Raw genomic sequence first — 25206 nt, 5'->3', positions numbered from 1 at the left:
GGATGACATTTACTGGGCGAGTCTTCTCTGCTTTGATGCTTTAACAAGCCCCGAATGCACAAAGCTGGGGTGGTGTCTTCACGGGTCTCAGCGGCAGCAGGCTTGGGTGATGGTTCAGAAGGCCTGGCTGATTACTCTTGAGCCGGCCTAGTGCCAATCTCCTACCTGGAACAATTAAGCTCTACTACACTAGGGCCGCCAGGCGAGCGGACTGCACCCTCGACTCGGGGCAAACAGTACAGGTTTCCCTCCCGACCCCCTCTCCCCGCTTCCCCGGAGGAACCGCAGGACACCCCTGGTGGTAGGGCGTCCGCTAAAGCCTCCAGGGGGCGGAGCTTCCGGGAGCGGGGCTGGCCTCCGCTGAGCCCCACTGCGCCTGCGCCGCGCCTGCACACCCCGCTCCCCCCCCCCCCCCACAGAGCCGATTTTTAGTTCACCGGAACCCGAGCTTCAGCTTCCGGGTCGGAGCCATGGCGGTGGCAAATTCAAGCCCCGTCAACCCCGTCGTGTTCTTTGATGTTAGCATTGGTGGTCAGGTGAGACGGGGGCGGCGGGTACTCAAACCTACCCGAAGGGAAACTGCCCGGCGGGATAGTAATGCAGAACTCTCCAACCCCGGGGGGCCGGAACATGAAATTGTACCAGAGTCTGCCTGCCGAGAGGAAGCGGGGAAGCAGGCGTCGCCCCACCTCGCCGCCCGCCCGGGCCGGAGGGAGTTAAGGCAGCCAGGGAAGGCGGACTAGTGAACGGGGACCGGAGAGGCCCGACCCGTCCCCAGCTCTGTGAGCCCTGCCTGCCTGGGGGAACTGATCCGTTTGTTGCCCGGTCGCTTGCAGGAGGTTGGACGCATGAAGATTGAGCTGTTTGCAGATGTTGTGCCCAAGACGGCCGAGAACTTTAGGTAAGGAGATGCAACAGCTGGGCCCGACTTCCTCGTGTCCCTTCACGTGTGGTCATTTTGGATACCTGCGTGTTTGACATCCAGCCGACCCGTTTGTGGGTTTGTTGGCCCTGGAGTCTTGAGGACCCCACCACACACACACACACACACACACACACACACTCTACAGGTGCTCATAGCTGTGATGTCACGGTAACTGAACCGTTAACTTCTTTTGTTGTTGTTTTCTTTTAGGCAGTTCTGCACTGGAGAATTCAGGTCAGTCTCAGACGTGTTTTCTGCCTACTGCTGTGGGATGTCCTGGGGCTGCAGTAAGGATTTGGGGGCGCCATAGGCAGACCTTAAGGGGTAAAAGAATACCCAAGAATCTGTCCTTAGTTCACTTATCTTCTTTTTTTTTTTTTTTTTTTTTTTTGCCAGTCCTGGGCTTGAGCTCAGGGCCTGAGCACTGTCCTTGGACTTTCTCAAGGCTAGAGCTCTACCACTTGAGCCTCAGCACCACTTCTGGCTTTTTTCTATGTATGTGGTCCCGAGGAATTGAACCCGGGTCTTTGTGCATGCTAGGCAAGCACTGTACCACTAGGCCAAACTCCCGGCCCCATACTTACCTTTTTTTGTGTCTCTTCTCCCGACCATATTTAGGATAGAGCCCCTTTGGCTCCAGTATGTTGTAAAAAGATTTAAGATTATTGTCATCATTCCAAGTCTCTTTCTTTTTGGTTATAGAAAAGATGGGGTTCCAATAGGATACAAAGGGAGCACTTTCCACAGGTAAGACCTGAAAACCCTTTCTGAGGACTTTCAGAAATAGAGTCATCCCTTCGTATCTGTAAGGGATTGGTTCCAGGATCCCGCACAAATACTAAAGTCAGTGGATAGTTAGATATTTATTTAAAATAGTATATACAGTTTATCTTAGAGCTTTTACCTGGCATGTGTGACGCCTTGCCTTTAATCAGTAGCACCGAAAGAAAATTTGTGCACATATCCTATGCACATCTTTTGTGGTTCTAGAACTCAGGCCTGAGTGCTGTCCCTGAGCTTTTGCAGTCAAGGCTAGTTAGTGCTCTATCACTGAAGCCACCATGATCCTCAGATCTCAGCCTCCTGAGTAGCTAGGATTACAAGCATGAACCACCATGCCCAGCACTCTGAATATTTTTAAAGTGCAATTGGTTCAAGAGGATATAAGAAATGTACCTTTTTTTTTTGTGCCAGTCTTGGGCTTTTAGCTCAGGGCCTGAGCACTGTCCTTGGACTTTCTCAAGGTTAGAGCTCTACCACTTGAGCCTCAGCACCACTTCCAGCTTTTTTTCTATGCATGTGGTACCAAGGAATCGAACCCGGGTCTTTGTGCATGCTAGACAAGCACTCTACCATTAGGCCAAACTCCTGGCCAAGAGTATATAAGAAAGGATACACTGTCCTTCCTTGGAGGATTAGACCTTAAATGAAAACAACAACAACAACAAAAAACTAGTGGCTCATGTGGATGCAGATTTTTTTTTTTTTCCCCCAGTCCTGGGCTTGAGCTCAGGGACTGAGCACTCTCCCTGGACTTTCTCAAGGCTAGAGCTCTACCACTTGAGCCTCAGCAATATTTCTGGCTTTTTCTATGTGTGTGGTACCAGGGAACTGAACCTGGGCTTTCGTGCATGCTAGACAAGGACTCTACTTCTAGGCCAAACTCCCAGCCTTAGTATTTTTTTTTTTTAACTAGTCCTAGGGCTTGAACTCAGGGCCTGGGCACTATTCCTGAACTTTGTTTGCTCAAGGTTAGCACTCTACCCCTTGAGCCACAACATTACTTCTGGCCTTTTCTGTTTATGTGGTTCTGAAGAATCGAACCCTGGGAGGGCTTCAGGAATGCTAGGTAAATACTCCATCACTAAGCCACATTCTGAGCCCCTACAGATTATTTTTTTTTTTAAGAATACAATAGTCTGCAAGCATTTGTATTATATCCTGCTGGTTGATACTTGTAACTTGTTCTTTTTGGTGGTGGTGGTGGTGGTGGTGGTCGTGGGATTTGAACTCTGGTCCTTGGTGCTGTCCCTGAGTTCTTCAGCTCAAGGCTAGTACTCTGCCACTTTAAGTCACAGCACCACTTCTGGTTTTCTGGAGGTTATTTGGAGATAAGAGTCTCAGGCTTTTTGTGCTAGGGCTAGCTTTGAACCACAATCTTCAGATCTCAGCCTCCTGAGTATCTAGGATTGCAGGCTTGAGCCTCCCATGCTCAACTTATAACTTGTTCTTTTTTGTTTTTGTTGTTGTTGTGGGGGGTCATGGGGCTTGAACTTAGCCTGGTGCTGTCCCTGAGCTCTTCAGCTCAAGGCTACCATCCTACCCTTGAGCCACAGCCCCATTTCCTGTTTTCTAGTAATTAATTTGAAGATAAAAGTCTCACAGACTGGGCCGGGAGTTTGGCCTAGTGGTTATAGTGCTTGCCTAGCATGCACGAAGACCCGGGTTCGATTCCTTGGTACCACATACATAGAAAAAAGCTGGAAGTGGTGCTGAGGCTCAAGTGGTAGAGCTCTAGCCTTGAGAAAGTCCAAGAACAGTGCTCAGGCCCTGAGCTCAAGCCCAGGACTGGCAAAAAAAAAAAAAAGTCTCACAGACTTTAGTGCCTGGGTGGCTTTCAACCGCAATCCTCAGATCTCAGCCTCCTGAGTAGCTAGGATTACAGGTGTGAGCCACTGTGCCTGGCTATAACTTGTTCTTAAAATGTGTAATATTATCCTAGGATAATTCCCCAGTGATAAATTTCATTATAGAAATGTGTTATCACCTGGTTGTGGGTTAGTAATAATATTAGACCCAAGTAACAATCACAGACTCTTCCCACCAAAATAGCAGTGTTTATTTGGGAGTAGTAGAACATTGTAATGCAAATATATAGGCCACAGAAAACTTAAGCAATGAGGATGGACCAAAGAAAGAGAAGTTAGAGGCAAAAATGAGGATTGCATAAGATATTTTGAAGCAAATCTTAGCTACATGGATCAAAACCAAGGGTGGCACCAGTCTGAATTTAGAAGATGGTTGCTGGGGGGCCAGGAGTTTGGCCTCGTGGTAGAGTACTTGCCTAGCATGTACGAAGACCCAGGTTTGATTCTTTGGTACCACATGCATAGAAAAAAGCTGGAAGTGGTGCTGGGGCTCAAGGTTAGAGCTCTAGCCTTAAGAAAAGTTCAAGGACAGTGCCAAGCTCCGAGTTCAAGCCTCACGATGGTTGTTGGGTAGATACCCTTCAATAAGCGTATTTTGTATAATATTGTAGTTTTAGCAGAGTCCTTTATGATGGTTACTGTTACTGGCAGTTAATCTATCCTTAATCTCTTGGCTGTATGTATGTATGTATGTATGTATGTATATATGCACTTAGATCAATTCTGAGTTGCCCTATATTTAAATATTATTTAAATACTCTCGGCCTACTTGCTTTTGGAATGATCATTTTGCAAGCCAAAGTAATAAAGAATATTTTGAAATCATTGTTAATTTACTATTTTAGTGATGAAATCAGTATTTTTCTAACCATAGCAACTTCTTGGGATCTTTTGCTGTCTGTTTCAGGGTCATAAAGGATTTCATGATTCAGGGTGGAGATTTTGTTAATGTAAGTGCTTATTTGTGTAGGTATTCCTTTGTTATCAAAAGAAATGAACTATAGCTTAGTTGTTACTACTATTTCTGTTGCTGCTGCTGCTGCTGCTATTTTTACTACAAGGAACTAGTCCTGAGACTTGAGATTAGTAGTGTGAACAAGAGAAGATAGTGATGAGATGTCCGGAGGGTCGCTGTCTTATTATTGCATAACGGACATCTGCAGTTAAATTGAATCATTAGCTTCCATGGTACAAACTTCAGACTTTTGTAGCCAGAAACTAAAATTTCCTATCTAACCTCTGAAGGAATCTCTTATTGACATTTTGGTTTATAGTTGCCAGTCTTACCTGAGAGACAGAGAGAGTGAGAGAAGACATATATATGTATAACATTATAACACATGAGGCTATTTGGGGTTCTCCAGAGAAACAACCAATAGAATAAATATACATATGTATATATACATATACCATAAGGAGATTTATTAGATTGACATACACAGTCTCAGAGCCTGAAAACTTTCATGATGGCTATCTGCAAGCTGGAGAGCTAAAGAATCCAGAAGCCTCAGAACTGGGGGGCTGACAGTGCAGCCCCCAGTATTGGGCTGAAAGCCTAGAAACACTTGAATGTTGATAGATTCAAATCTCAGAATCTGCCCTGGTGGTTTATCCTGTAATCCCAGCTACTTAGGAGGATAAAATCTGAGGATCATGGCTGAAGCCAGCCTAGGCAAGAAAGTCTGTAACACTCTTCCTCTGCGGTAACTACACAGAAAAAGCCAAAAGTGAAGCTGTGGTTCAAGTGGTAGAATGCTAGCCTTTAATGAAGCTGAGACAGAGCCCAGGCCCTGAGTTCAAGCCCCAGGATCAGCACACATGCACACACCTCTGGGAGTTGGAAGACTGAAGGGCAAAAGCAGCAGCAGGATGCAAAGATCCCATTAAGGAAGGCTTAGTAAATTGGGGAGGACAGTGTTTCCCTTCTGTTTTTTTTTTTTTTAACTGTAATGTATAAAGGGGTTACAGTTATATTTGCCAGATAGTAGATGCATTACTTCTCATACATTGATACCCCTTCTCATATTTTTGTTCCCATTTCCCTCCTCCCACCCCATCCCAATCATCTTGTTTTCCCCCCTTCCCTTTCCTATTTCAAATAAATATATATACAATATGCCCAGTAACAAAGTCAGATACTATAACAATATGAGATTAACCAAAGGGCAACAAAAGAGAAGAGAAATAATATAGTACATTAAGAACAACAATCACACAAGATAAACCTCTTGTTTCCATATCCTGGAGATCCTTTCATTTAACCTCACCCTATATGGCCTTATGTATCTAGGTTTTGCACTAGTGTATTCCTTTGCTAGGAGAGTCCTAGGTGTATACTAATTATGACAAATGATGGAAACCATTGAACCTATGTTCCTTTGGGTCTGGCTTACTTAATACGATTTTTTCCAAGTCTTTCCATTCCCTTACAAATGGGGCTATGTCATTCTTTCTAATGGCAGCACAGAGTTCTATTGTGTGTAAATACCACATCTTGATCCACTCATCTACTGAGGGGGATCTGGGTCGTGGGTCATAGGGCTTGAACTTGAGCCAAGCCCCACTTCCCATTTTCTAGAGGTTAATTGGAGAGCCTAAGATCTCAGCCTCCTGAGTAGCTAGGATTACAGGCATGGACCACCACCCGCCAGCTTTGTTTTGTTTTCTTTTCTCTTCTATCTTGACCCCCAGCCAATTGGATAATGCTTACCTAAAGAGCCCTTTCACTTTCATATCCTACGTGCCAGTCTTCTTTAGAAACACCCTCACTGACTACCGGGAAGATATGCTTTGTTGATTCTCTGGACATCGCTTAATATAGTCACCCTAAATCAGACATTGTATTTATTATGGCTTAATGTTTTGTTTGGAGTAATTGCCTATATTTTGTGTTACCATTAAGGTTTTTGTTTTTGTTTTGTTTTTGTTTTGCCAGTCCTGGAGACTGAACTTGGGGCCAGGCACTGTCCTTGAGCTTTCTCCGAGCTAGAGCTCTATAGCAGCCACAGCACCACTTCCAGCTTTTTCTATGTATGTGGTATGGAGGAATCAAACCTGGGTCTTCATGCATGCTAGTCCACTAGGCTACCACTAGGCCAAACTGTTGCCTCCCCACTTTTTTTGGGGGGGTCGTGGAACTTGAACTCTGAGACTGGGCGCTGTCCCTGAGCTCTTCAGCTCGAGGCTACTGCCCTACCCCTTGAGACACAGTGCCACTTCTGGTTTTCTGGTGGCTAATTGGAGATAAGAGTCTCATAGACTTTAGTGCCGGGCTAGCTTTGACCCTTGATCCTCAGATCTCAGCCTCCTAAGTAGCTAGGATTACAGGCATGAACCACCATGCGTGGTCGCTTTTTATTTTTGAAGTAAGCATCTTATTTCCTGTCCAGGCACTCACCTAGGCTGCAGCCAGCTTATTATAGGCTTCCGTTGTTGCTGGTATGAGGGATGTCCATCACCGTATCCAACTTCCCTTTGTAGTGATGAACGGAATTTTTCTGATAGGAAATTACAGTCCTCCCATTCTCAACCTCCCAAGAAGCGAGGATTCTAGGAATGAGTCCCTGGGCATCCAACTTTAGTATTTATTATATTATTGCAGGCAAGAGAGTTGTTTTGGTGATGGCTAGCATTATAGATGTGATCACATATTGTCTCTACTTTGACTGATCTTTCTAGAGAGGTGCAACTAATACTGTCTTTTATCCAACTGAGGAGATGCCTGGACAGAGTATATAGGCTTGCATAGATCTATGGGGTGTTTTTTTTTTTTTTTTAATTACTGGGCATCAAACACATGGCTACCACCAAGCCAAATTCGCAGCCCATGGTCCTTACATTTATTATAGGATACAACTGAAGAGATGTCATTTCTAAGGTAACCAATAAAAGTAAGAGCAGATTTGGACTGGAAGTTTAGCCTAGTGGTAAAGTGCTTGCCTGGCATACATGAAGCCCTGGTATCAATTCTGAGGAATTGATACCACATACACAGAAAAGCCAGAAGTGGTGGTGCGGCTCAAGTGGTAGAGCGCTAGCCTTGAGCAAGAACTGCTCAGTACCCAGGCCCTGAATTCGAGTCCCATGACTGGCCAAAAAAAGAAAAAGGAGGAAGTAGACAATTGAACAGAGTAGGGTGAGCAGGATGGCATTGTAGAAGATACTATCTTGAAAAGTCTTGTGTTTGTATGAAACTTTTCTCTGCTAATAAATGGTTTTAGGTACAACTGCCTGAGGTCAAAATAAAAACTGACTAGAATTATCAAAACCAGCTCTCCCAGACTTGGAGCATCTGAGTAGCAGAATCCTGTTTTGCTTGATTGGTCTGAAAGTTATGACTTTCTAGTAAGGAGGATTCTGAATGCTTATTAAATTGGCCAGGAGATATCTTTTGTTTACTGAGGTATAGGTTTAGATAGTATTTTGATCCCTTATCTCCCAGTTCCTCCATAAAAGTAATAATAGCTGGAGTAGTGGCTCATGCCTGTAATCTTAGCTACTCAGGAAGCTGAGATCTGAGGATCACAGTTCAAAGCCAGCCAGAGCCACAAAAGGACCTGAGGCTCTTATCTCCAATTAACTTCCAGAAAAGGGAAGTGGGGCTTGGCTCAGGGGTAGGGTGGTAGCCTTGAGCTGAAGAGCTCAGGGATAGCATCCAGGCCGAGTTCAAGCCCCATGACCCACCAAAAAACAACAACAAAAAAGTAATAATAGTTTCCATGCTGCTGGCTGTGTTCCAGATTAGGAAAGCAATGAAGGCTCAGGAAAAATTGGGGCTTTGATCATGGTCAGCCTGTGTTTGGTTGTATAATACCTGGCAATACTGTAGTAGCTTATTAAGAATGGCCAGGTGTCTGGAGCTGGAGCTCAGCACTTGCCTAGCATGAGCTGCAATGGATGGCCCAGGGTTCCATTCTTCGCAGGAAAGAAAGACTAGTAGTCCGAATGTTTCAGCTTTCGTAAACTACTGAAAAGCTGGGGAATAATGAACTCTAGTCTGTCATCTCTATTTGACACAGTAACATTAAGCATTGTTTTTTTGCTAGACCCACTTTGCTTGCAGCTCTTTATTACCTTTCCATTTGACTTGCTGAGGTAACCACTTTGGGTACTTATATGCTGTTAAAATAGCAGTATAGATTGAAGTTGGTCATGCAAAGGTACCACATTGGTCTTACAAAACACATGACTTAGTGCTACATGTATCTCACTGCCTACCACTGTAAAGCTTTAGAATTATCACCTCCTAGAAGATGTAAAATCCCCAGCTTTCTCTTGCCCATCTCCCAGACTGGGTATGGCTTTGCATTCTCTTAATTTGTGACCTGCTCTAGAATTTCTCCTAGACACAAATTTCTCCCTCTGCGCTTCTCTCTCCTTGTTTCTTTTTACCTCTGTTTTCCATTCCCACTTTCTTTTACTCACTTTGAATGCCTGCTTGTATCCCAAGGTGCAGATTCTTCTGATTCCCTAGTGTCATGTCTTTAAAATGGTTTTATAAAACTACACTTTAAGGGAAATCTTATGGTGCTCAGGAATCACACACATGCCCACACAAAACTTCCTTTAACTGCTTCTAAAGTACCTGTACTGGCTTTTCTTAGTCTTCTCTTCTATTTAGTATTCCAAGCATGTTCTTGTCTTACTTGAGCGCTTGAGGTTGGCAGGTAGTGTTGTATAGTTGGATACTTGTTAAGTGAATACAGTGAAAAGTTTGTTGATAAGTAAATGAAGACTTTTGAAAGATTGTAATGCTTTGTATAAATAAAAAAAACATTGTTTAAAAAAAAGAAAGAAAAAGAGCAAGAGCAGACTTTAAGACACTAGCTTTGGATGCATTATTTTTCCCTTGGTTTCCATAGTACACAAAACACAAAGCCATTAACATTTCCTTTTGTCTGTGCTCAGGGAGATGGTACAGGAGTTGCCAGCATTTACCGGGGGCCATTTGCAGATGAAAATTTTAAACTGAGACACTCTGCTCCAGGCCTACTTTCTATGGTAAGTGAAGTATAATCAAGATTGGGGGTTAGATTAATAGCCAACTGCTTTCTGGCCCTTTGTTAAAGCCCAATCCTTTTCTGTTGAATGGGAGCATTCTCCTCTTAGCTCTGGCCTTACCTCTTCCATTCCTACCTTCTTAGCCTGGTTTTTCATTGTTGGACAGGGTCTGCTAGCAGACTGGGGAACCAAAAGTGAGATTTTATGCGTGTTTGTTACCTTTATTTGTGCCAGGACAGGGGACAGGGCATGCCTATTTGTGCTTTCAATATTTAGTGTTCAGCTGGACGCTGGTGGCTCATGATTGTAATCCTAACTACTCAGGAGGCTGAGATCTGAGGATCATGGTTCAAAGCCAGCCTGGGCACTAAAGTTCATGAGAGTATTATCTCCAGTTAACTATTAGAAAACCAGAATTGGCCTGTGGCTCAAGTGGTAGAGCATTAGCCTTGAGCTGAAGAGCTGAGAGACAGCATCTAGGCCCAGAGTTGAAGCCCCATGACTGACCAAAAAAAAAAAAAAAGATTTAGTGTCTACCTACCCATTCAGCTAGAGTCACTCATACCAGCCTGTTACCAACATTACTTGTTAACACCTTTCTTGCTCTTATTCACTTAGTTGCTTTTGCTTACTTCCCCTACTCCCACATCCTGGAGCCCCTCTGCATGTGTATGGGTCCCACTCACAACTGAGTCAACCTCACAGTCTTTGTCTCTTCCTCACTTGTACTGCCTTATTAAATGCACCGCTGCTTACTTTCCTTTCTGTGCATTTCCCTTTTTTTCTTCCCTTTGCTCACTCTCATCCCTTTTTCCCCTTATTCCCACGCCTTGCTTCTCTCCACCTCCACCTCTGCTACCAATTTCTCTTGATCAGTGCCCCAATTCTCACTTCTCCAGCCCCAAGATGTACATAGATGTACATGCATAGTCCCTTGCTGCTCTGTTCACTCATGCTTTACTCGTCTTCTCAGGTGTTTATGGTAAAGCCTAAGGACATACACATGATTGCTGACACTCTGGCAATAAGATGTAATCTGTGTAAGGTAAAGGCACGTAAGTGTACCTAAAAGGATCCTAGAGGAGGACCCAGAGGAATAACGAGTGTTGCTGCTAGAGGTAGGAGAAACCTTCCCAGATGGGAGGAAACAAAAGTTTCTAAAGGAACTCTGTTCCCGGACATAGGAAGAAAGAGCATCCAACATAGAGGTTCTACATAGTTTTGTGACCATGACATAGCAGGTGGTTTATTCAAGGAACTGAAAGTAATGAGAATAGTGGATACAAGTGAATGATAGAGACCACAGGGGACAGGTGGGGCCAGCTCCTAAAGGGCTTTAAGTTCCAGGTAAAGGATAAGGGAGGCTTTCTTTGTAGGGTTTGAAAGCCTTATTCTATGTTTTCTGAGTGGGGTGATCAATGTTTTGTTTTAGGATGAAAACTTTGGCTGTAGCATGAGTACTATCAGGGATAGAAGGACAGGGAAGGGAAGCCATTTCAAAGGCTGCCCTAATAATTGGGAGAGACTAGCATAGCACACACTTTGCAGGCCTCCTTTTAGGAAAGTCACCTGGGCAAGCACAGTTAAAACGTGCAGAGCAGCTAAGTGGGCTCCTCAAGTCTTTGTTTATGAGGATTAGAACCCTTCTTTGTGTGTGCCTTGTGCATATGTTGGGAAGCCTTGGTTTCTACTCATTTTAGGCCAGCACTGGCTAAGTTGTAGCATAGCCTAGTTATGAGTTTTGGTTTTTTTAGTCTGGCTTGGTTTGGTTTGGGCTTTTGAGACAGGGTTTTACTATGTGGACATAGCCGGTTTTACTAATAATGAATGTTCTATGAGCTCTTCAAAAGGCAGAGATGAATCTCATTGATTTCAAAGTCTTACTACCTAACATATTTATGGACCATATGATGATGAGTATCAACACCTTATCTAATTCTTTTTTTTTTTCTTTTTCTTTTTTTTTTGCCAGTCCCAGGGACTAAACTCGGGGGCTAAGCACTGCCCTTGGGCTTTCCTCAATGCAAGAGCTCTACCATTTGAGCCATAGCACCACTTCCAGCTTTTTTATGTATGTGGTACCGAGGAATTGAATCTGGTCTTCGTGCATGCTAGGCAAGCACTCTACCACTAGGCCAAACTCTCGGCTCCTTTAATTCATTTTTATACTCAAAATAACCCCTTTGTCTGTTTTTGTTCCTGTTTGCTAGTAAATGATTGTACATGAACATAAACTAATGATAAATAGAATTAGGGTCCCTGGAAATCTCTCTCTCTTTCCAAAGTACCAGCTCCGTTTTCCTTACTTTATTACATGAGATGTTCTAGAATACAAATATACACCAAAAATACCCTCATTTTACTCCCCTCATCTTACTAAAACCAATAACCTCGGAGACAGGAGTTTGGCCTAGTGGTAGAGTGCTTGCCTAGCATGCAAGAAGCCCTGGGTTCAATTCCTTGGTGCCACATACACAAAAAAATGTGGAAGTGGGGCTATTGCTCAAATGGCAGAGCAAAAGCTGTCCAAGGACAGTGCCCAGGCCCTAACTTCAAGCCCTAGAACTGGCAAAAAAGAAAGAAAAAAAAAAGAAAAAGCTGAAAGTGGTGCTGTGGCTCACATGGTAGAACTATAGCCTTGAGAAAGCCCAAGGACAGTGCTCAGGCCATGAGTTCAAGCTCCAGGACTGGCCAAAAATAAAATAAATAAAATTTTAAAAAATAACCTTGTGTTACATGGGAGTTTTTGAAGTATATTATAAAATTCCTAGTTTTAAAAATAACCCCTAGATATGGCTTTAATGTGCTTGCTAGTACATTTCATATATATATATATTGCTTTCCTTCACAGTTGAAATATAAAACTAACTTTTCTTCCCCTCCCACCTCTTTTTCTCTCTGTCTCTCTTTTTCTTTCTTTCTTCCTGCCAAGTTGGGACTTGAACTAAAGGGCACTGAACTCTTTTGTTCACAGCTAACACTCTTACTTGAGGCACAGCCTCACTTCCAGCTTTTTGGTGAATTGAAAATAAGACTCACCAGTGATAGTTAAGTCATGCACCTTCTATCTGGCGAATATAATGTATCCCTTCTATTAATTACAATAAAAAATATACATTAAAAAAAAAGAATCTCATGGACTTTCCTACCTAGGTTAGCTTCAAAACATGATCCTCATATCTCAGACTCCTGAGTAGCTAGGATTACAGGCATAAGCCATAGGTGTCTGGCTGTAGCTTGTTCTTTTATAACACATTACTTAAAAAAAAAATTTCTGGGGCCGAGAGCTTGGCCTAGTGGTAGAGTGCTTGCCTAGCATGCACGAAGACCCAGGTTTGATTCCTCAGTACCACATGTAGCAAAAAGTCAGAAGTGGTGCTGTGGCTCAAGTGGAAGAGCTCTAGCCTTGAGAAAGTCCAAGGACAGTGCTCAGGCCCTGAGCCCAAGCCCAGAACTGGCAAAAAAAAAAAAACTTTTTTCAAGGAAAAGAATAGGAAAAAAATGTAACTAAAAAGTCGCAGTTTTATTTCAATGTATAGAGGGGTTACAGTTATATTCACCAGATAGAAGATGCATTACTTCTCACATATTGATATCCTGCTTATGTTTTTATAATTTAGTACAAAACCATTTAGACACAATAGTTTACTACATAGACAACAGGTCTTTTCCTTGGTAATTTGTAACTACAATCCAGCTATAACTAGTTTGCAACTAAATACACCAAGTAATATCACATAAACAATTGATCCTATTATAAAAACTCACACTTTAGGAGAATTTGCACATTTGTTAAAGGATAGTGCTTATGTATTCTTTCATTTCTATCCTTATATCCTAAGTTAGGCCCAGGCTCACAATAAGTTTGTTGAATAGAAACATGGAGATGACATGATTGTAGGTTCTTTAGGGAATTTTGCTCTTTAGTTAACATGGCCAGGGAAATTTACTACAAGTATGTTTGATTTCTGTCAGGCAAACAGTGGTCCCAGTACAAATGGCTGTCAGTTCTTTATCACCTGCTCTAAGTGTGATTGGCTGGATGGAAAGCATGTAGTGTTTGGTAAGTCCTGCTCCTTTCTTACTGTCCAGGCCCTATTTATCTTGGTTAGCGCTCCCAGAAGTTGTAGTCTCCACACTGATAGAATTGCTCTAAGTAGTTGTAGAGAAGATGGAAGTGGTGGGAAGGTAGAGAAGATAAATGGTTAGAAACCTAACGGGAAGGATAAGGGATTTTCCGATGTAGTTTGTAACTACTTGGGCAACATGCTTTCTAGGAGGAAACTCATGCTAGGACAAAAGAAGTGCTAGAGGCAGCACTGGTGCAGCAAAGCTCTGAACTTGCTCAGACCTAAGCTTGAGCCCTTATTGCACTGCTTATTATCTGTGACCTTTCACTTCATTTCACCTTACTGAATCTCAAAGTCCTGGAATTAGTAAGAGAATCTAACGTGGTAATAGATAAAAATGGGCAGTGGAAGCTAAAAAGGCTGTACATGTGAGAATAAAGTCTCGCTAATATTCTTCCTACAGGAAAAATCATTGATGGACTTCTAGTGATGAGAAAGATTGAGGTAAGTCATTTGTGGGTGTCTTCTTTCTCAGCCTTTTTAGTGTGGTACAGCCTGCTCTTGAGGAGTCAGAAAAGTGAATGGACTCCAGTTTGTTAGACCTGGTCATCACTGCCCCTGCCCAGGTATACATACATTCTTAGGAGGCAGAGGAGAAGATATATGTCTTTTGTAAGTTTTCCTGGCCCCATAAGTTAACCCACCCAACCCATATTTGAGGTTTGGCCTCTGAAGATGCTATCACGTACTTAATGAAATTTTACTCTTGGTGTTACATTCAAAATCTTTCATGATCTATTTCCTTTCTGCTTCTCTAAGGCTCCTTCTTCTGCCAGTACCTCCTTATTCCAGTTATATCAGGCTAATAGATAGGTCTTTCCAAAATATGCCATACATAGCTCTCCATGCTTCCTATTCTTTTTGCATGGGCTGCGCTTAGTGAAGGCTTTCTTTTCTCCTGGTGAGTTCCTGTTGATCCTTGTGGGCCCGACTGAAATGTTCCCGTCTGTGAATTCTTTTCCTGAACTCTTTTTTTCCCTAGTCGTGGGGCTTGAACTCAGGACATGAGCACCATTCTTGGGCTTTCTCAAGACTAGAACTCTACCACTTGAGCCACAGCATCACTTCTAGCATGCTAGGCAAGCACTCTACCACTAGGCCAAACTCTCAGCCCCTCCCCTGTGCTCTTTAAGTATTACTTTAGTTACTCTACTTGCCCCTTGTACACCTCTCTTTTGCAGCTTTTGATGCATTGTTATGCATCACAGGGTTGATATTTTCTCAGTGTATTACATGTTCTTCTTGGTCTGTATTATTTGCTTTACCTGTCAGCTAGGACATGCACTATCTGAGTCTTGAGTCCTTAACATAGAGACTGACAAAAATCAGAAGAGATTTAGTGAGAATGTAAGCAAGTATCTGAGTATGTGAATCTCCCCATGCTTGTTTGCTTTGTGTGTTTATTCGTGTAGGCTTATGCACTAATGAGAATTGAACCCAAAGACTTGCACATGCTAGGCAGATACTGTACTACTGAGCTGCATCCTTAGCCCTCCACTGTGTTTTCTTTTCTAGAATGTTCCTACAGGCCCCAACAATAAGCCGAAGTTGCCTGTAGTAATCTCACAGTGTGGGGAGATGTAGTCCAGATGAAGACTGATTCAGGTAAGTGTGCCTTCCTCCTACTAGTTAGGAGAACGCAGCCTGCTCTACTGGAAAGAACTTTAGACTTGATAAGGAGTTGAACCCATGTTTTGTCTGTGTAAACTTAAAGAAGTCCCTTCCTCTTTGAACCTGTTTGTATTCTTTTAAGAAGAAAGTATTTATTCCTTAGGGTCCTTCTAAAGATTAAAATAGGGGGGCTGGGAGTTTGGCCTAGTAATAGAGTGCTTGCCTAGCATGCATGAAGACCTGGGTACGATTCCTCGGTACCACATACATAAAGAGAAAAAAAAAAAGCTGGAAATGGTGCTATGGCTCAAGTGGTAAAGCATTAGCCTTGAGAAAGCCCAAGGACAATGCTCAGGCCCTGAGTTCAAGCCCCGGGACTGGCAAAAAAAAAAATAGGAAGAGTTACTTTTATTTTGCAGTGTACAAAATATCAACATGAAAGCCACTTAAGTAGTTTTTAACAGTACTGTCAAATTATAGTTCCATTCATCACTATTACCAGAAGGACCTAGCCTCAGCCCTGCGAGACTCTATACAATCTGAAGACTCATCTGTCATGCCAGCTCCCAGAACTGACACTGCAATTCCAAGCCCTGACTTTTTTTTTTTTTTTTTTGCCAGTCCTGGGCTTGAGCTCAAGGCCTGAGCACTGTCCTTGGACTTTCTCAAGGCTAGAGCTCTACCACTTGAGCTTCAGTACCACTTCTGGCTTTTTTTCTATGTATGTGGTACTGAGGAATCGAACCCGGGTATTCATGCATGCTAGGCAAGCACTTTAACCACTAGGCCAAACTCCCGGCCCAAGCCCTGACTTTTTTAAGATATTTTATTTTATTTATTTATTTTGTGAGTCATGGAGCTTGAACCCTCAGCCTGAATGCTGTCCCTGAGGTCTTCAGCTCAAAGCTACCACTCTACCCCTAGGCCTGGGCAGTGTCCCTGAGCTCCTCAGCTAAAGGCTACTGTCTTACCCTTGAGCCAAGCCCCACTTTTCTAGAGGTTAACTGGAGATAAGAGTCTCAGGTCCTTGCCCCTGTGTGAAAAATAAAATTCGCAGCTTGATCAGAAAAAAAAAAGAGTCTCAGGTCCTTTTGTGCCTAGGCTGGCTTTGAACCTTGATCCTCAGATCTTAGCCTCCTGGATAGCTAGGATTACAGGCATAAGCCACCACACCTGGCTTAAAAAGATGTTTTATTAAAATACATGTATTGTACAGGGGGAGTTTCATTGTGCCATTTCTATATGTACCTGCAATGTATGCATCTAGTTCAATTTCACCTCTGTACATCTTATTCCCTCTCCTCTTCAAACAATTTCATTGTTTTATGTTCACATGTGCAATATGAAGTACTTTGACATTACTAACCCATTTTCACCCTCTCTCTTACCTCTTTCCCCTTTCCCACTGGTACCCACTCCTCTGCATAGCCTGTCTTAGTTTCCTGTCTTTGTTTTTCAGCATATATTAATTGAACAAGGAGATTTTTCCATGTAATTTGCATGTATATTTATTATAATTTAGTCGGATTAACTTCATTTATTGTTCTCTCTTTCCTGGCATCCTCACATACCCTAATGTTCAACAGCTTTCAATGAATTTCCTGTGCCATTTTCATACATAGATGTAATGCATTTTGATAATAATTGGTTCCCATCATCTTTCTTCTACCTCCTACTTGACCTTTATATGTTATATTACATATAAAGTCTCAATTCCACAAAGCAAAAAAAAATACAGTAGTTACAGGCCCCAACTTTATGTCATAGGTTCATGATTTATATTGTTAAACCTGCACAGACTTCCTTCCTATCCACAACTTGCCATTGTCTGCCCTGTGCTAGGAAGCGTGCTAGCAAAGAATTGAAAGGTGTGGCTATCTTTTAGGAGCTCATAGGAAATTAAGACATACTAGTAATCTGAGTGACATTGCTCAGTGTTGAAAGAGTACAAAAAGAGAATTGATCACTTGCACCTATCTTGAGGAGTGGTGTTTTATGACTCTTTCTTTTTGATTATCTTAAAGCTATAGAAAAATTACAAAAATACTTCATTAAACACTCATGTATTTGTATAACATTTTTGGTCATTTTATCTTGACATTTGTTTTTGCTTTCCCTTCTTCCCTCCAATTCCACTTCTAAATCATCTCTTCCTGTCCTCTTCCTTTACTCCTTTCCTTCCTTCCTTTTCCTCCTATCATCTCCTTTCTCATTTAAAAATTTCAGATTTCGGGCCGGGAGCTTGGCCTAGCGGTAGAGTGCTTGCCTAGCATGCACGAAGACCCGGGTTGGATTCCTCGGTACCATATACATGAGAAAAAAGTCAGAAGTGGTGCTGAGGCCAAGAGGTAGAGCTCTAGCCTTGAGAAAGTCCAAGGACAGTGCTCAGACCCTGAGCTCAAGCCCAGGACTGGCAAAAAAAAAAAAAAAAAAATTGCAGACTTCTTGACATTTCATACCTGAAAACTTAGGAATTCTTAAATATAAACACATCCTATGTAACTTCAATATTATGTAATATGTAATTATCTCGAACTTTCCAGTTACCCCCAAAGTAATGTTTGGGGGTTGTTGTTGTTGTTGTTATTGTTGTTATTGTGGGGGTTTTTTGGACTGTACTTGAAATTGAATTCATGGCTTGCTTGTCATTTGAGTCACACATTCCAGCCCTTTAGAGTTACTTTTATAGCTTTAAGGGTAAAGATTCTAGCCAAGCATGTTGGAGCTTTCCTCAGTTATTTGGGATTCTGAAATGTGGGGATCACTTGAGCTCTGAAGACTAGCCTAGACAATAGTGAGGTCCCTTTTCATAAATAGATAAATAAGCAAAGTTTCCTTATTTCATTTGGTTTATTTTTAATTAGTAGTGTGAAAACTTTCAAAAAGATGAAGTGAAAGTTCCCCTTGATGGTAAACCATCCCAAACCCCTTCCCTCCCCAGAGGCCACTTTCTTATCACTTTAGTGTATGTTCATCAGGTTCTTTTCTTTGCCCATCTAAATTTTTGCAAGGATTTCTTTTCTGTAAATGTCATTATACTTTAGTGTCTCCCCCCTCCCTACCCCCCCCCCGTGTTTGTTATTGTGTCTCAAGAACTTTTCTTTCTTAGTTCATGTAAAAAAAAAAAAAAAAAGTATTTCAGTGTTGGGAGTTTGGCCTAGTGGTAGAGTGCTTGCCTAGCATGTACAAAGAGTGGGGTTTGATTCCTTGGTACCACATACATAGAAAAAAAAAGCCGGAAGTGGTGCTGAGGCTCAAGTGGTAGAGCGCTAGCCTTGAGAAAGCCCGAGGACAGTGCTCAGGCCCTAAGCTTCAAGCTCAGGACTGGTGGAGAAAAAAAAAAAAGTATTTCAAATTAAAAACAAAATGAGGTGCTAGTGGTGGTTCATGCCTGTAATCCTAGCTACTCAGGAGGCTGAGATCTGAGGAAGTGGTAACATAATTTATAATCCTAGCACTTTAGGAGTCTGAAGCAAGAAGACGGGCAGTTTGAAGTCAACCTGAACTATGTAGTGTGTTAATGCCAGCCTGGGCTGCATAGTGAAACCCAAAAGAATAAAGTTTAGAAATTCTTTGCTTTCATACCTCACACCTCTTTTCTGTGTTATCCCAGTTTTTTACCAACCTTACCCTGCCATAGCAATTCCTTCATTATTGCAAACATATCTCTGTGTATGTGTGTGTGTGTGTGTGTTTGTGTGTGTGTGTGAGTTGTGGGACTTGAACTCTGGTCCTGGGTGCTGTCCCTGAGCTCAAATCCACCCAGGCAGAAAAGTCTATGAGACTTTTCCTTTCTTTTTTTTTTTTTTTGTTATTGTTGTTGTTGGTTGTGAGACTTGAACTCTGGACCTGGGTGCTATCCCTGAGCTCTTCAGCTCAAGGCTACCACCTTACCCCTTGAGCCACAGTGCCACTTCCAGTTTTCTGGTAGTTAATTGGAGACAAGAGTCTCATGGACTTTAGTGCCCAGGGTAGTAGACTGGCTAGGATTACAGGCATGAGCCACTGTGCCCAGCATACTGGCTTTTCAACAAATTTTCCTGGAGATTTATGTGTACATTAAAGTGTGAGAGATACTATCTAATTTAAAATCATCCATTGTAGTTGTCTACTGTTATTCTGCCCCAAACAAACCTGAGGAATCTGAAATACTCCTGTAAAATTAGAGCTACACAGCTGGGAAGAAGAATAAGATGATGAGCCTCCCACCTTGCTCCACACAAATTTGGGTAGAGGGTGAAATTTTTCATTCCTAACTAGCCCACAGTGGTGTTGGTGCAAATATTGAGTTCCAAGGCTCTGTCTAGAGAAAAAATATGTCTTTTTGTTAAGAACACACCATTTTCCAAACAGAAAAGAGTCAGACATAGGAAAGGTCAACTTGAGGGACCAGTAAGAACTCAGCCCCAGCTGAGCTGAGTCTTGGGCTCTGAGAAAATGAGGTGAAGAAGTGAGGAAGGAGACAGGAGACAAGTGAGGTATCCTGGATCTTTCTTTTTTTTTTTTTTTTGCCAGTCCTGGGCTTGAGCTCAGGGCCTGAGCACTGTCCTTGGACTTTCTCAAGGCTAGAGTTCTACCACTTGAGCCTCAGCACCACTTCTGGCTTTTTTCTATGTATGTGGTACCGAGGAATCGAACCCGGGTCTTCATGCATGCTAGGCAAGCACTTTAACCACTAGGCCAAACTCCCGGCCCTATACTGGATCTTTCTATGGAATATTTCTTCCACAACTCTTTTGCATTTTGCTGTCTCAAGTCCAGATTTTGAACTTTGTCTGAAAGTATTTTTGTTTTTTAAGATTTTTTGCTGGGGTTTGAACTCAGGGCCTAAGCACTCTCCTTGGGCTTTCTCAAGGCTAAAACTCTACCACTTGAGCCACAGCACCACTTCCAGTTTTTTCTATGTATGTGGTAGAGAGGAATCAAACCTGGGTCTTCATGCATGCTGGACAAGCACTCTACCACTAGGCTGAATTCCCGGCCCATCTGAAAGTTTCTATACAGCTCTAGATGTAGGAACCTTGGTTTTTATCTCAGTGGGTCTGGAAAATGGATCTGTTGTAGTCCTAACCTGGGTTCTTACTGCTTATAAAAACTTAAGGACCAATAAAAAGAAACTGCGGGCCGGGAGCGTAGCCTAGTGGTAGCATGTTCACCTAGTGTGCATGAAGTCCAGAGTTCAATTCCCTAGAGCCATATACACAGAAGAAGCCGGAAGTGGTGCTGTGGCTCAAGTGGTGGCAGAGTGTTAGTCTTGACCAAAAAGTGCCCAAGGAGGGGCTAGGAGTTTGGCCTAGTGGTTGAGTGCTTGCCTAGTAGGCACGAAGACCTGAGTTCAATTCTTTGGTACCATATTACACAACAAAAGCCAGAAGTGGTGCTGTGGCTCAAGTGGAGCTCTAGCCTTGAGAAAGCCCAAGGACAGGGTGCAGGCCCTGAGTTCATGCACCAGGACTGGCAAAAAAAAAAAAAAAAAGATGTCCAAGGACACTGAGTTCAAACTTCAGGCCTTGGGGGGAGGACTAAGAAATTGGTTCCGAGCTTAGCTTAGGCAGCTTCTGTGACTTCTAGACCTGGTACCAGTACCAAGTAGCAGAGCTTCCTTTCCTCAGTTCTTTTTGTTCAAGTTTGCATACAGATAAGTCATTTGGGGCACATGTTGAACTTGATTTCTAGATGCTTTCCATACTTAACAAAGATTTATTAGAAACACTGCAATAATTGTCTTTTAATATTTACATCCTAGGATGTAAACATATGTAGTTAGTATATAATTTTATGTACAAGAAACTTACAAGAAAACAATATTGGAACTTGTTTTTTGAGACCAGGCCTTAAACTCATATCTAATGTTTTCACTCATTAGCTGATACTGTACTACAGAGCCATGCCTCTGTCTCCACCAGTGTTAGAATTCAAATAGTGATTATGTTGAAAATTTAATTGTTCCTATGGAAGATAGATATTGCAGTTATGAAGGTGCTGTTTGAATGAATGAAGTCTAGGACCAGTCTGGAATTCTTGGAGATGCAATATATACCATAAGGAAACATTATGAAAGATGAGTTGGTGGGGCTGGGAAGGTAGCTTAGTGGTAGAGTGCTTGCCTAGCATGCATGAAGCCCTGGGTTTTATTTCTCAGTAACACACAAACAGAAAAAGCCAGAAGTGGTGGTATGGCTCAAGGGTTAGATCTACTAGCCTTGAGCAAAAGAAGCTCAGCGAGACCCTGAGTTCAAGCCTCAGCAAGGACTAGCAAAAAAAAAAAAAAGAAGAAGAAGAAAGAAGTGTTGGTATTTGTCTTACTCTATAAATAAGTACTAATTAATTAAAGTGAGTTCCATACCATATGCAGCTACAGATTTGAGAAGCCATTCAAGGAGTGTAATCTCTTGGGAAAACTGACGGGTACAATACAGTATGGCACTGGATTAGAGACATTTAGAACAAGGGAAAGGAAGGAAGTGTGAGGGTGTGGGTCTGCCTGGAGTGGTTTGGAAAGACAGCTGCACACAAGAGTCTAGGGAAGACTTGAACTTGTCAGGGAGGTCCAGGGAAGGTATTTCAGGCAGAGGGAACCACATGTACAGAGACATAAAAATAGAAAACCAGGAAAATTCATATAATTTAGTATGAAAGAAAAACAATAAGATGAGGCAGAAGGGAGGTCAGGGCTAGTTTCAAAAGCCAGCACCATGCTGAGCAGCTCATATTATTCTTAGGGGAGGAGCTGGGCTTCAAGCAATAAATCACTTAGCCCCTGGAGAGTCTTTATTGTGCTCCTGAGATTCTCAGATTTGGTCCTGAATCTCCACAAAGAACTAGGCCAATAAGATTCATTGAAAAAAAATGTGGATGAAAATACTACAGTTGAACTTCCTTTTTCGGAAGATGATTCTGGCTGTAGTGTGAACGTTAGGCTGAAGATCAGTCACTGTAGTTCAGGCAAAAGAAGAGGTTCCATATGAAAATAGACCAGGGGCTATCCCCCACACCTGAGAGATTTGGCAGCTCATACGTGCATGTCTATTACATGACAGTATGCTCTGCTCTGAAAGCTAGCAGCTCTGCCAGCTGAAAAGGATGGAGCAAGAGAATAGCTGGCCTCTTTCCAGTAGGATCTAGTACAAAAGCAAAGCTGCTACATTGTCATCAGGTATCTCACACATGCATCTCTTCCATTGAATACTACTCAGCCTTACAAAGAAGAAGTAGATCTGTCTACTTTGGCAAGATTTCCAAGGTAAGCTAAGTGAATCAAGATGAAGTGTGTTGTATAAACACAACACTATTTATATTCTCTTTCAGAAATTTCTTCAGCAATAAACAGCAGATCCCTAATAGACACTTCTGTGGACTAGAAATAGCAACAGACTTTCTTTTCAGTTTGTATAGTCCTGTTTATATTTAAATTTCCTACACTGAGCAAGCATCTTCTAAAAGAAATACATATTGTATATATGTAAGTGGTTTTATTTGTTCTTTTGAGACAAGGTCTCTTACATCTCAAGGCTGGCCTCAGTTTCTCTATGTAGCATGAGCTGGCCTTGTGACCTTCTAAGAACTGGGATTAGAGGGGTGTGCCCCATGCCCAGTTTATATACACAGTTTTAACTATAGTTCATGTTGTATATAACTATATATGTAGGTTTTCTGTTTTTTGTTTTTGCCAGTCCTGGGTCTTGAACTCAGGGCCTGGGCATTGTCTTTGAACAATTTTTTGCTCAAGACTAGTGCTCTGCCAATTGAATGACAGTGCTACTTTCGGCCTTTTCTGTGTATGTGGTGCCAAGGAATCGAATGCAGAACTTCATGGATGCTAGGCGAGCACTCTACCACTAGGCTATGCTCCTGGCCCCTATATATGTAGTTTTAACTAATCCTGATCCTAGAAGCATGCCTATAGTTAGCATCAGTTTACCCATTCCTCTCTAGTCCCTCATCTACTCCTCTCAAGTTCAGGCCTAGTCAGGGGCTCCTGACTTGATACTCTCTCAGTGCTTGCTTCCTCCTTCTGTTTCAGGATATAACACCATGTGGCATAAATATGTCCATCTGGTTTCTTCTGGACCAAGAACTCCTTGAAGCGTGAACCACATTGACTAACACAGTGCCTAGAAATAGATTAAGGCCTTGATGTATAATGCAACATACAGATTGTACTTAGGTATTTTCATACACTTTTGTTGAGGTCTGACCTGGACTTTTTAGATCCTGGGTACAAATTCTAGAAATTCACATGTGAGGTCTGGTCACTTGCCAATTTACACCAAATAAAGACATGGTGGAAACAAAAAAAGGAGGCTTATTGTAATAAGTCTGTAGCATATGCAGTCACAGGAAAATAATACTTTAGCCATCTTTGAGGTACAGGTATGACCTGCAGGTTTAAAGAGACCAAGGACTGCAGCAGAAGGTGAGAAGTGTGCATATACATCCCCAGTCACAAATGTGTTTTGGTGGTCAGAAGTGGCTCTCAGCCTGCTGTCTCAGGACTGGTCAGATGGGGATTAGTTAAATTAAGAGTCACAGTGGACCAGGAGTTTGGCCTAGTGGTAGAGTGCTTGCCTAGCACGCACTAGCATGCCTAGCATGTTCAATTCCTCGGTACCTCGTGCATAGAAAAAAAAAAAGCTGGAAGTGTTGCTGAGTCAAGTGGTGGAGCTCTAGCCTAGAGAAAGTCCAAGGACAGTGCTCAGGCTCTGAGTTGAAGCCCAGGACTGGCAAATAAAATAAAAAAGTCTCACAGATTTTTCAGGGGTGGGGAGAGGGAAATGGGGATCAAGACATGAGAAAGGGTATCAATGTTTGTGAAATAATGCACCTTCTATCTGGTGAATATAATATAACCTATTGATTACAATAAAAAATATAGGGAAAAAAACAGTCATCGTGGTCTGGTTTCCTCTCTCTTGGATCCCAGAATGACTGCATAGTGACTATAGGAAAGAATGTCTCAGGACAAAGGACAACTGTACAGAATGGAGGCAGGGATCTCTTACAGACACATGGTTAAACATCTGCCTATACCTTCAGTATAATGCCAGGACTTACTGTCTTCCAGAGGAAGATGTGATCACATTAGATGGTGATCCATGGAGAGGGACAAGAGGACCTTGAGTAGATTCACCTCTTTTTTAAATGCAGCTACAGCCATAACCAGAGTGTGGACTTTCTTTTCAGTATTCCTTGAATGAAAACCTTCAGTGAACTCTTGTTCTGGAGCTCCACAAACAGCCTTGATGGAAAGGCTTTGGAGATAGCCAGGCAGACCAAGGAGCTCCACCTCTGTCTATCTCTAACCTTAGTTAAGCCACTAATCCTCTTGTGACTTTAGTTTGCTCCTTTGCATAGAGATAACATATACTGCAGAGATGGGAACGGTAAATAATAAATGAGGCCATACACTTGGCAAACAGTTTATTTCTCCTTGGTTTTTGTGTAATATACATCTCCACTTAGGTCTGACCTATGCCGACAGGGAAGCTGATTCTGCTGTTTGGGGAAAAGAGAATTGGGAGCAAAAAGGAGAGTTGGGGAATGGCTCTTCCTGGTTTCCTTGAGCTGTTCAGTTCCTAGTCCCTCACTTACCTCCCATTTCTACCATTGTAGGCCCGCCCTTTCCCGGGATGACATTCTGGCTTCTGGTGTTATTTTCCTGCTGCTACCACCTCATTTGGCAAAGAGACCATGGAAGTGCACAGACTATGACCAAGATTATCTGTTTAAATTTTCAATTGTAAATAAAGGATTTTTTTTAATGTGTTGTGGGTATATGTGTGTTTATTTTAGTTGTACAAAGAGGTTTAAGGAATTGGTGTTGTGGCTGTAGTAGTAGAGTGTTAGCCTTGAGCTGAAGAGCTCAGGAACAATGCCAAGGATCAGAGTTCAA

General features: G+C 42.4%; 1 protein-coding gene across 1 annotated transcript; it reads left to right on the top strand.

The window, feature by feature from the left end:
• Positions 1-450: 450 nt before the first annotated feature.
• On the top strand, positions 451-25075 carry Ppih (peptidylprolyl isomerase H). The gene is made up of 10 exons (XM_090335068.1): positions 451-536; positions 837-901; positions 1136-1159; positions 1628-1672; positions 4481-4523; positions 9481-9573; positions 13549-13636; positions 14107-14147; positions 15219-15308; positions 24927-25075. Exons 1-9 carry the CDS (start codon positions 471-473, stop codon positions 15285-15287), a joined length of 534 nt encoding a protein of 177 aa, XP_090191194.1. The 5' UTR covers positions 451-470; the 3' UTR covers positions 15288-15308; positions 24927-25075.
• The last annotated feature ends 131 nt before the right edge of the window (positions 25076-25206 follow it).

This window comes from Megascapheus bottae, chromosome 6 (assembly GCF_031878675.1).
Source record: "Megascapheus bottae isolate mThoBot1 chromosome 6, mThoBot2.hap1, whole genome shotgun sequence".
Classification (NCBI taxonomy): domain Eukaryota; kingdom Metazoa; phylum Chordata; class Mammalia; order Rodentia; family Geomyidae; genus Megascapheus; species Megascapheus bottae.
The sequence above is the reverse complement of the archived record's forward strand: the minus strand, read 5'-3'. Positions and strand labels throughout refer to the sequence as shown.

Coding starts and splice junctions, on each gene's coding strand:
- Ppih (XM_090335068.1), top strand. CDS start 471: ATGGCGGTGGCAAATTCAAGCCCCGTCAACCCCGTCGTGTTCTTTGAT. Junction 1,160..1,627: donor TTCTGCACTGGAGAATTCAG/GTCAGTCTCAGA, acceptor TTTTGGTTATAG/AAAAGATGGGGTTCCAATAG. Junction 14,148..15,218: donor TAGTGATGAGAAAGATTGAG/GTAAGTCATTTG, acceptor TTTCTTTTCTAG/AATGTTCCTACAGGCCCCAA.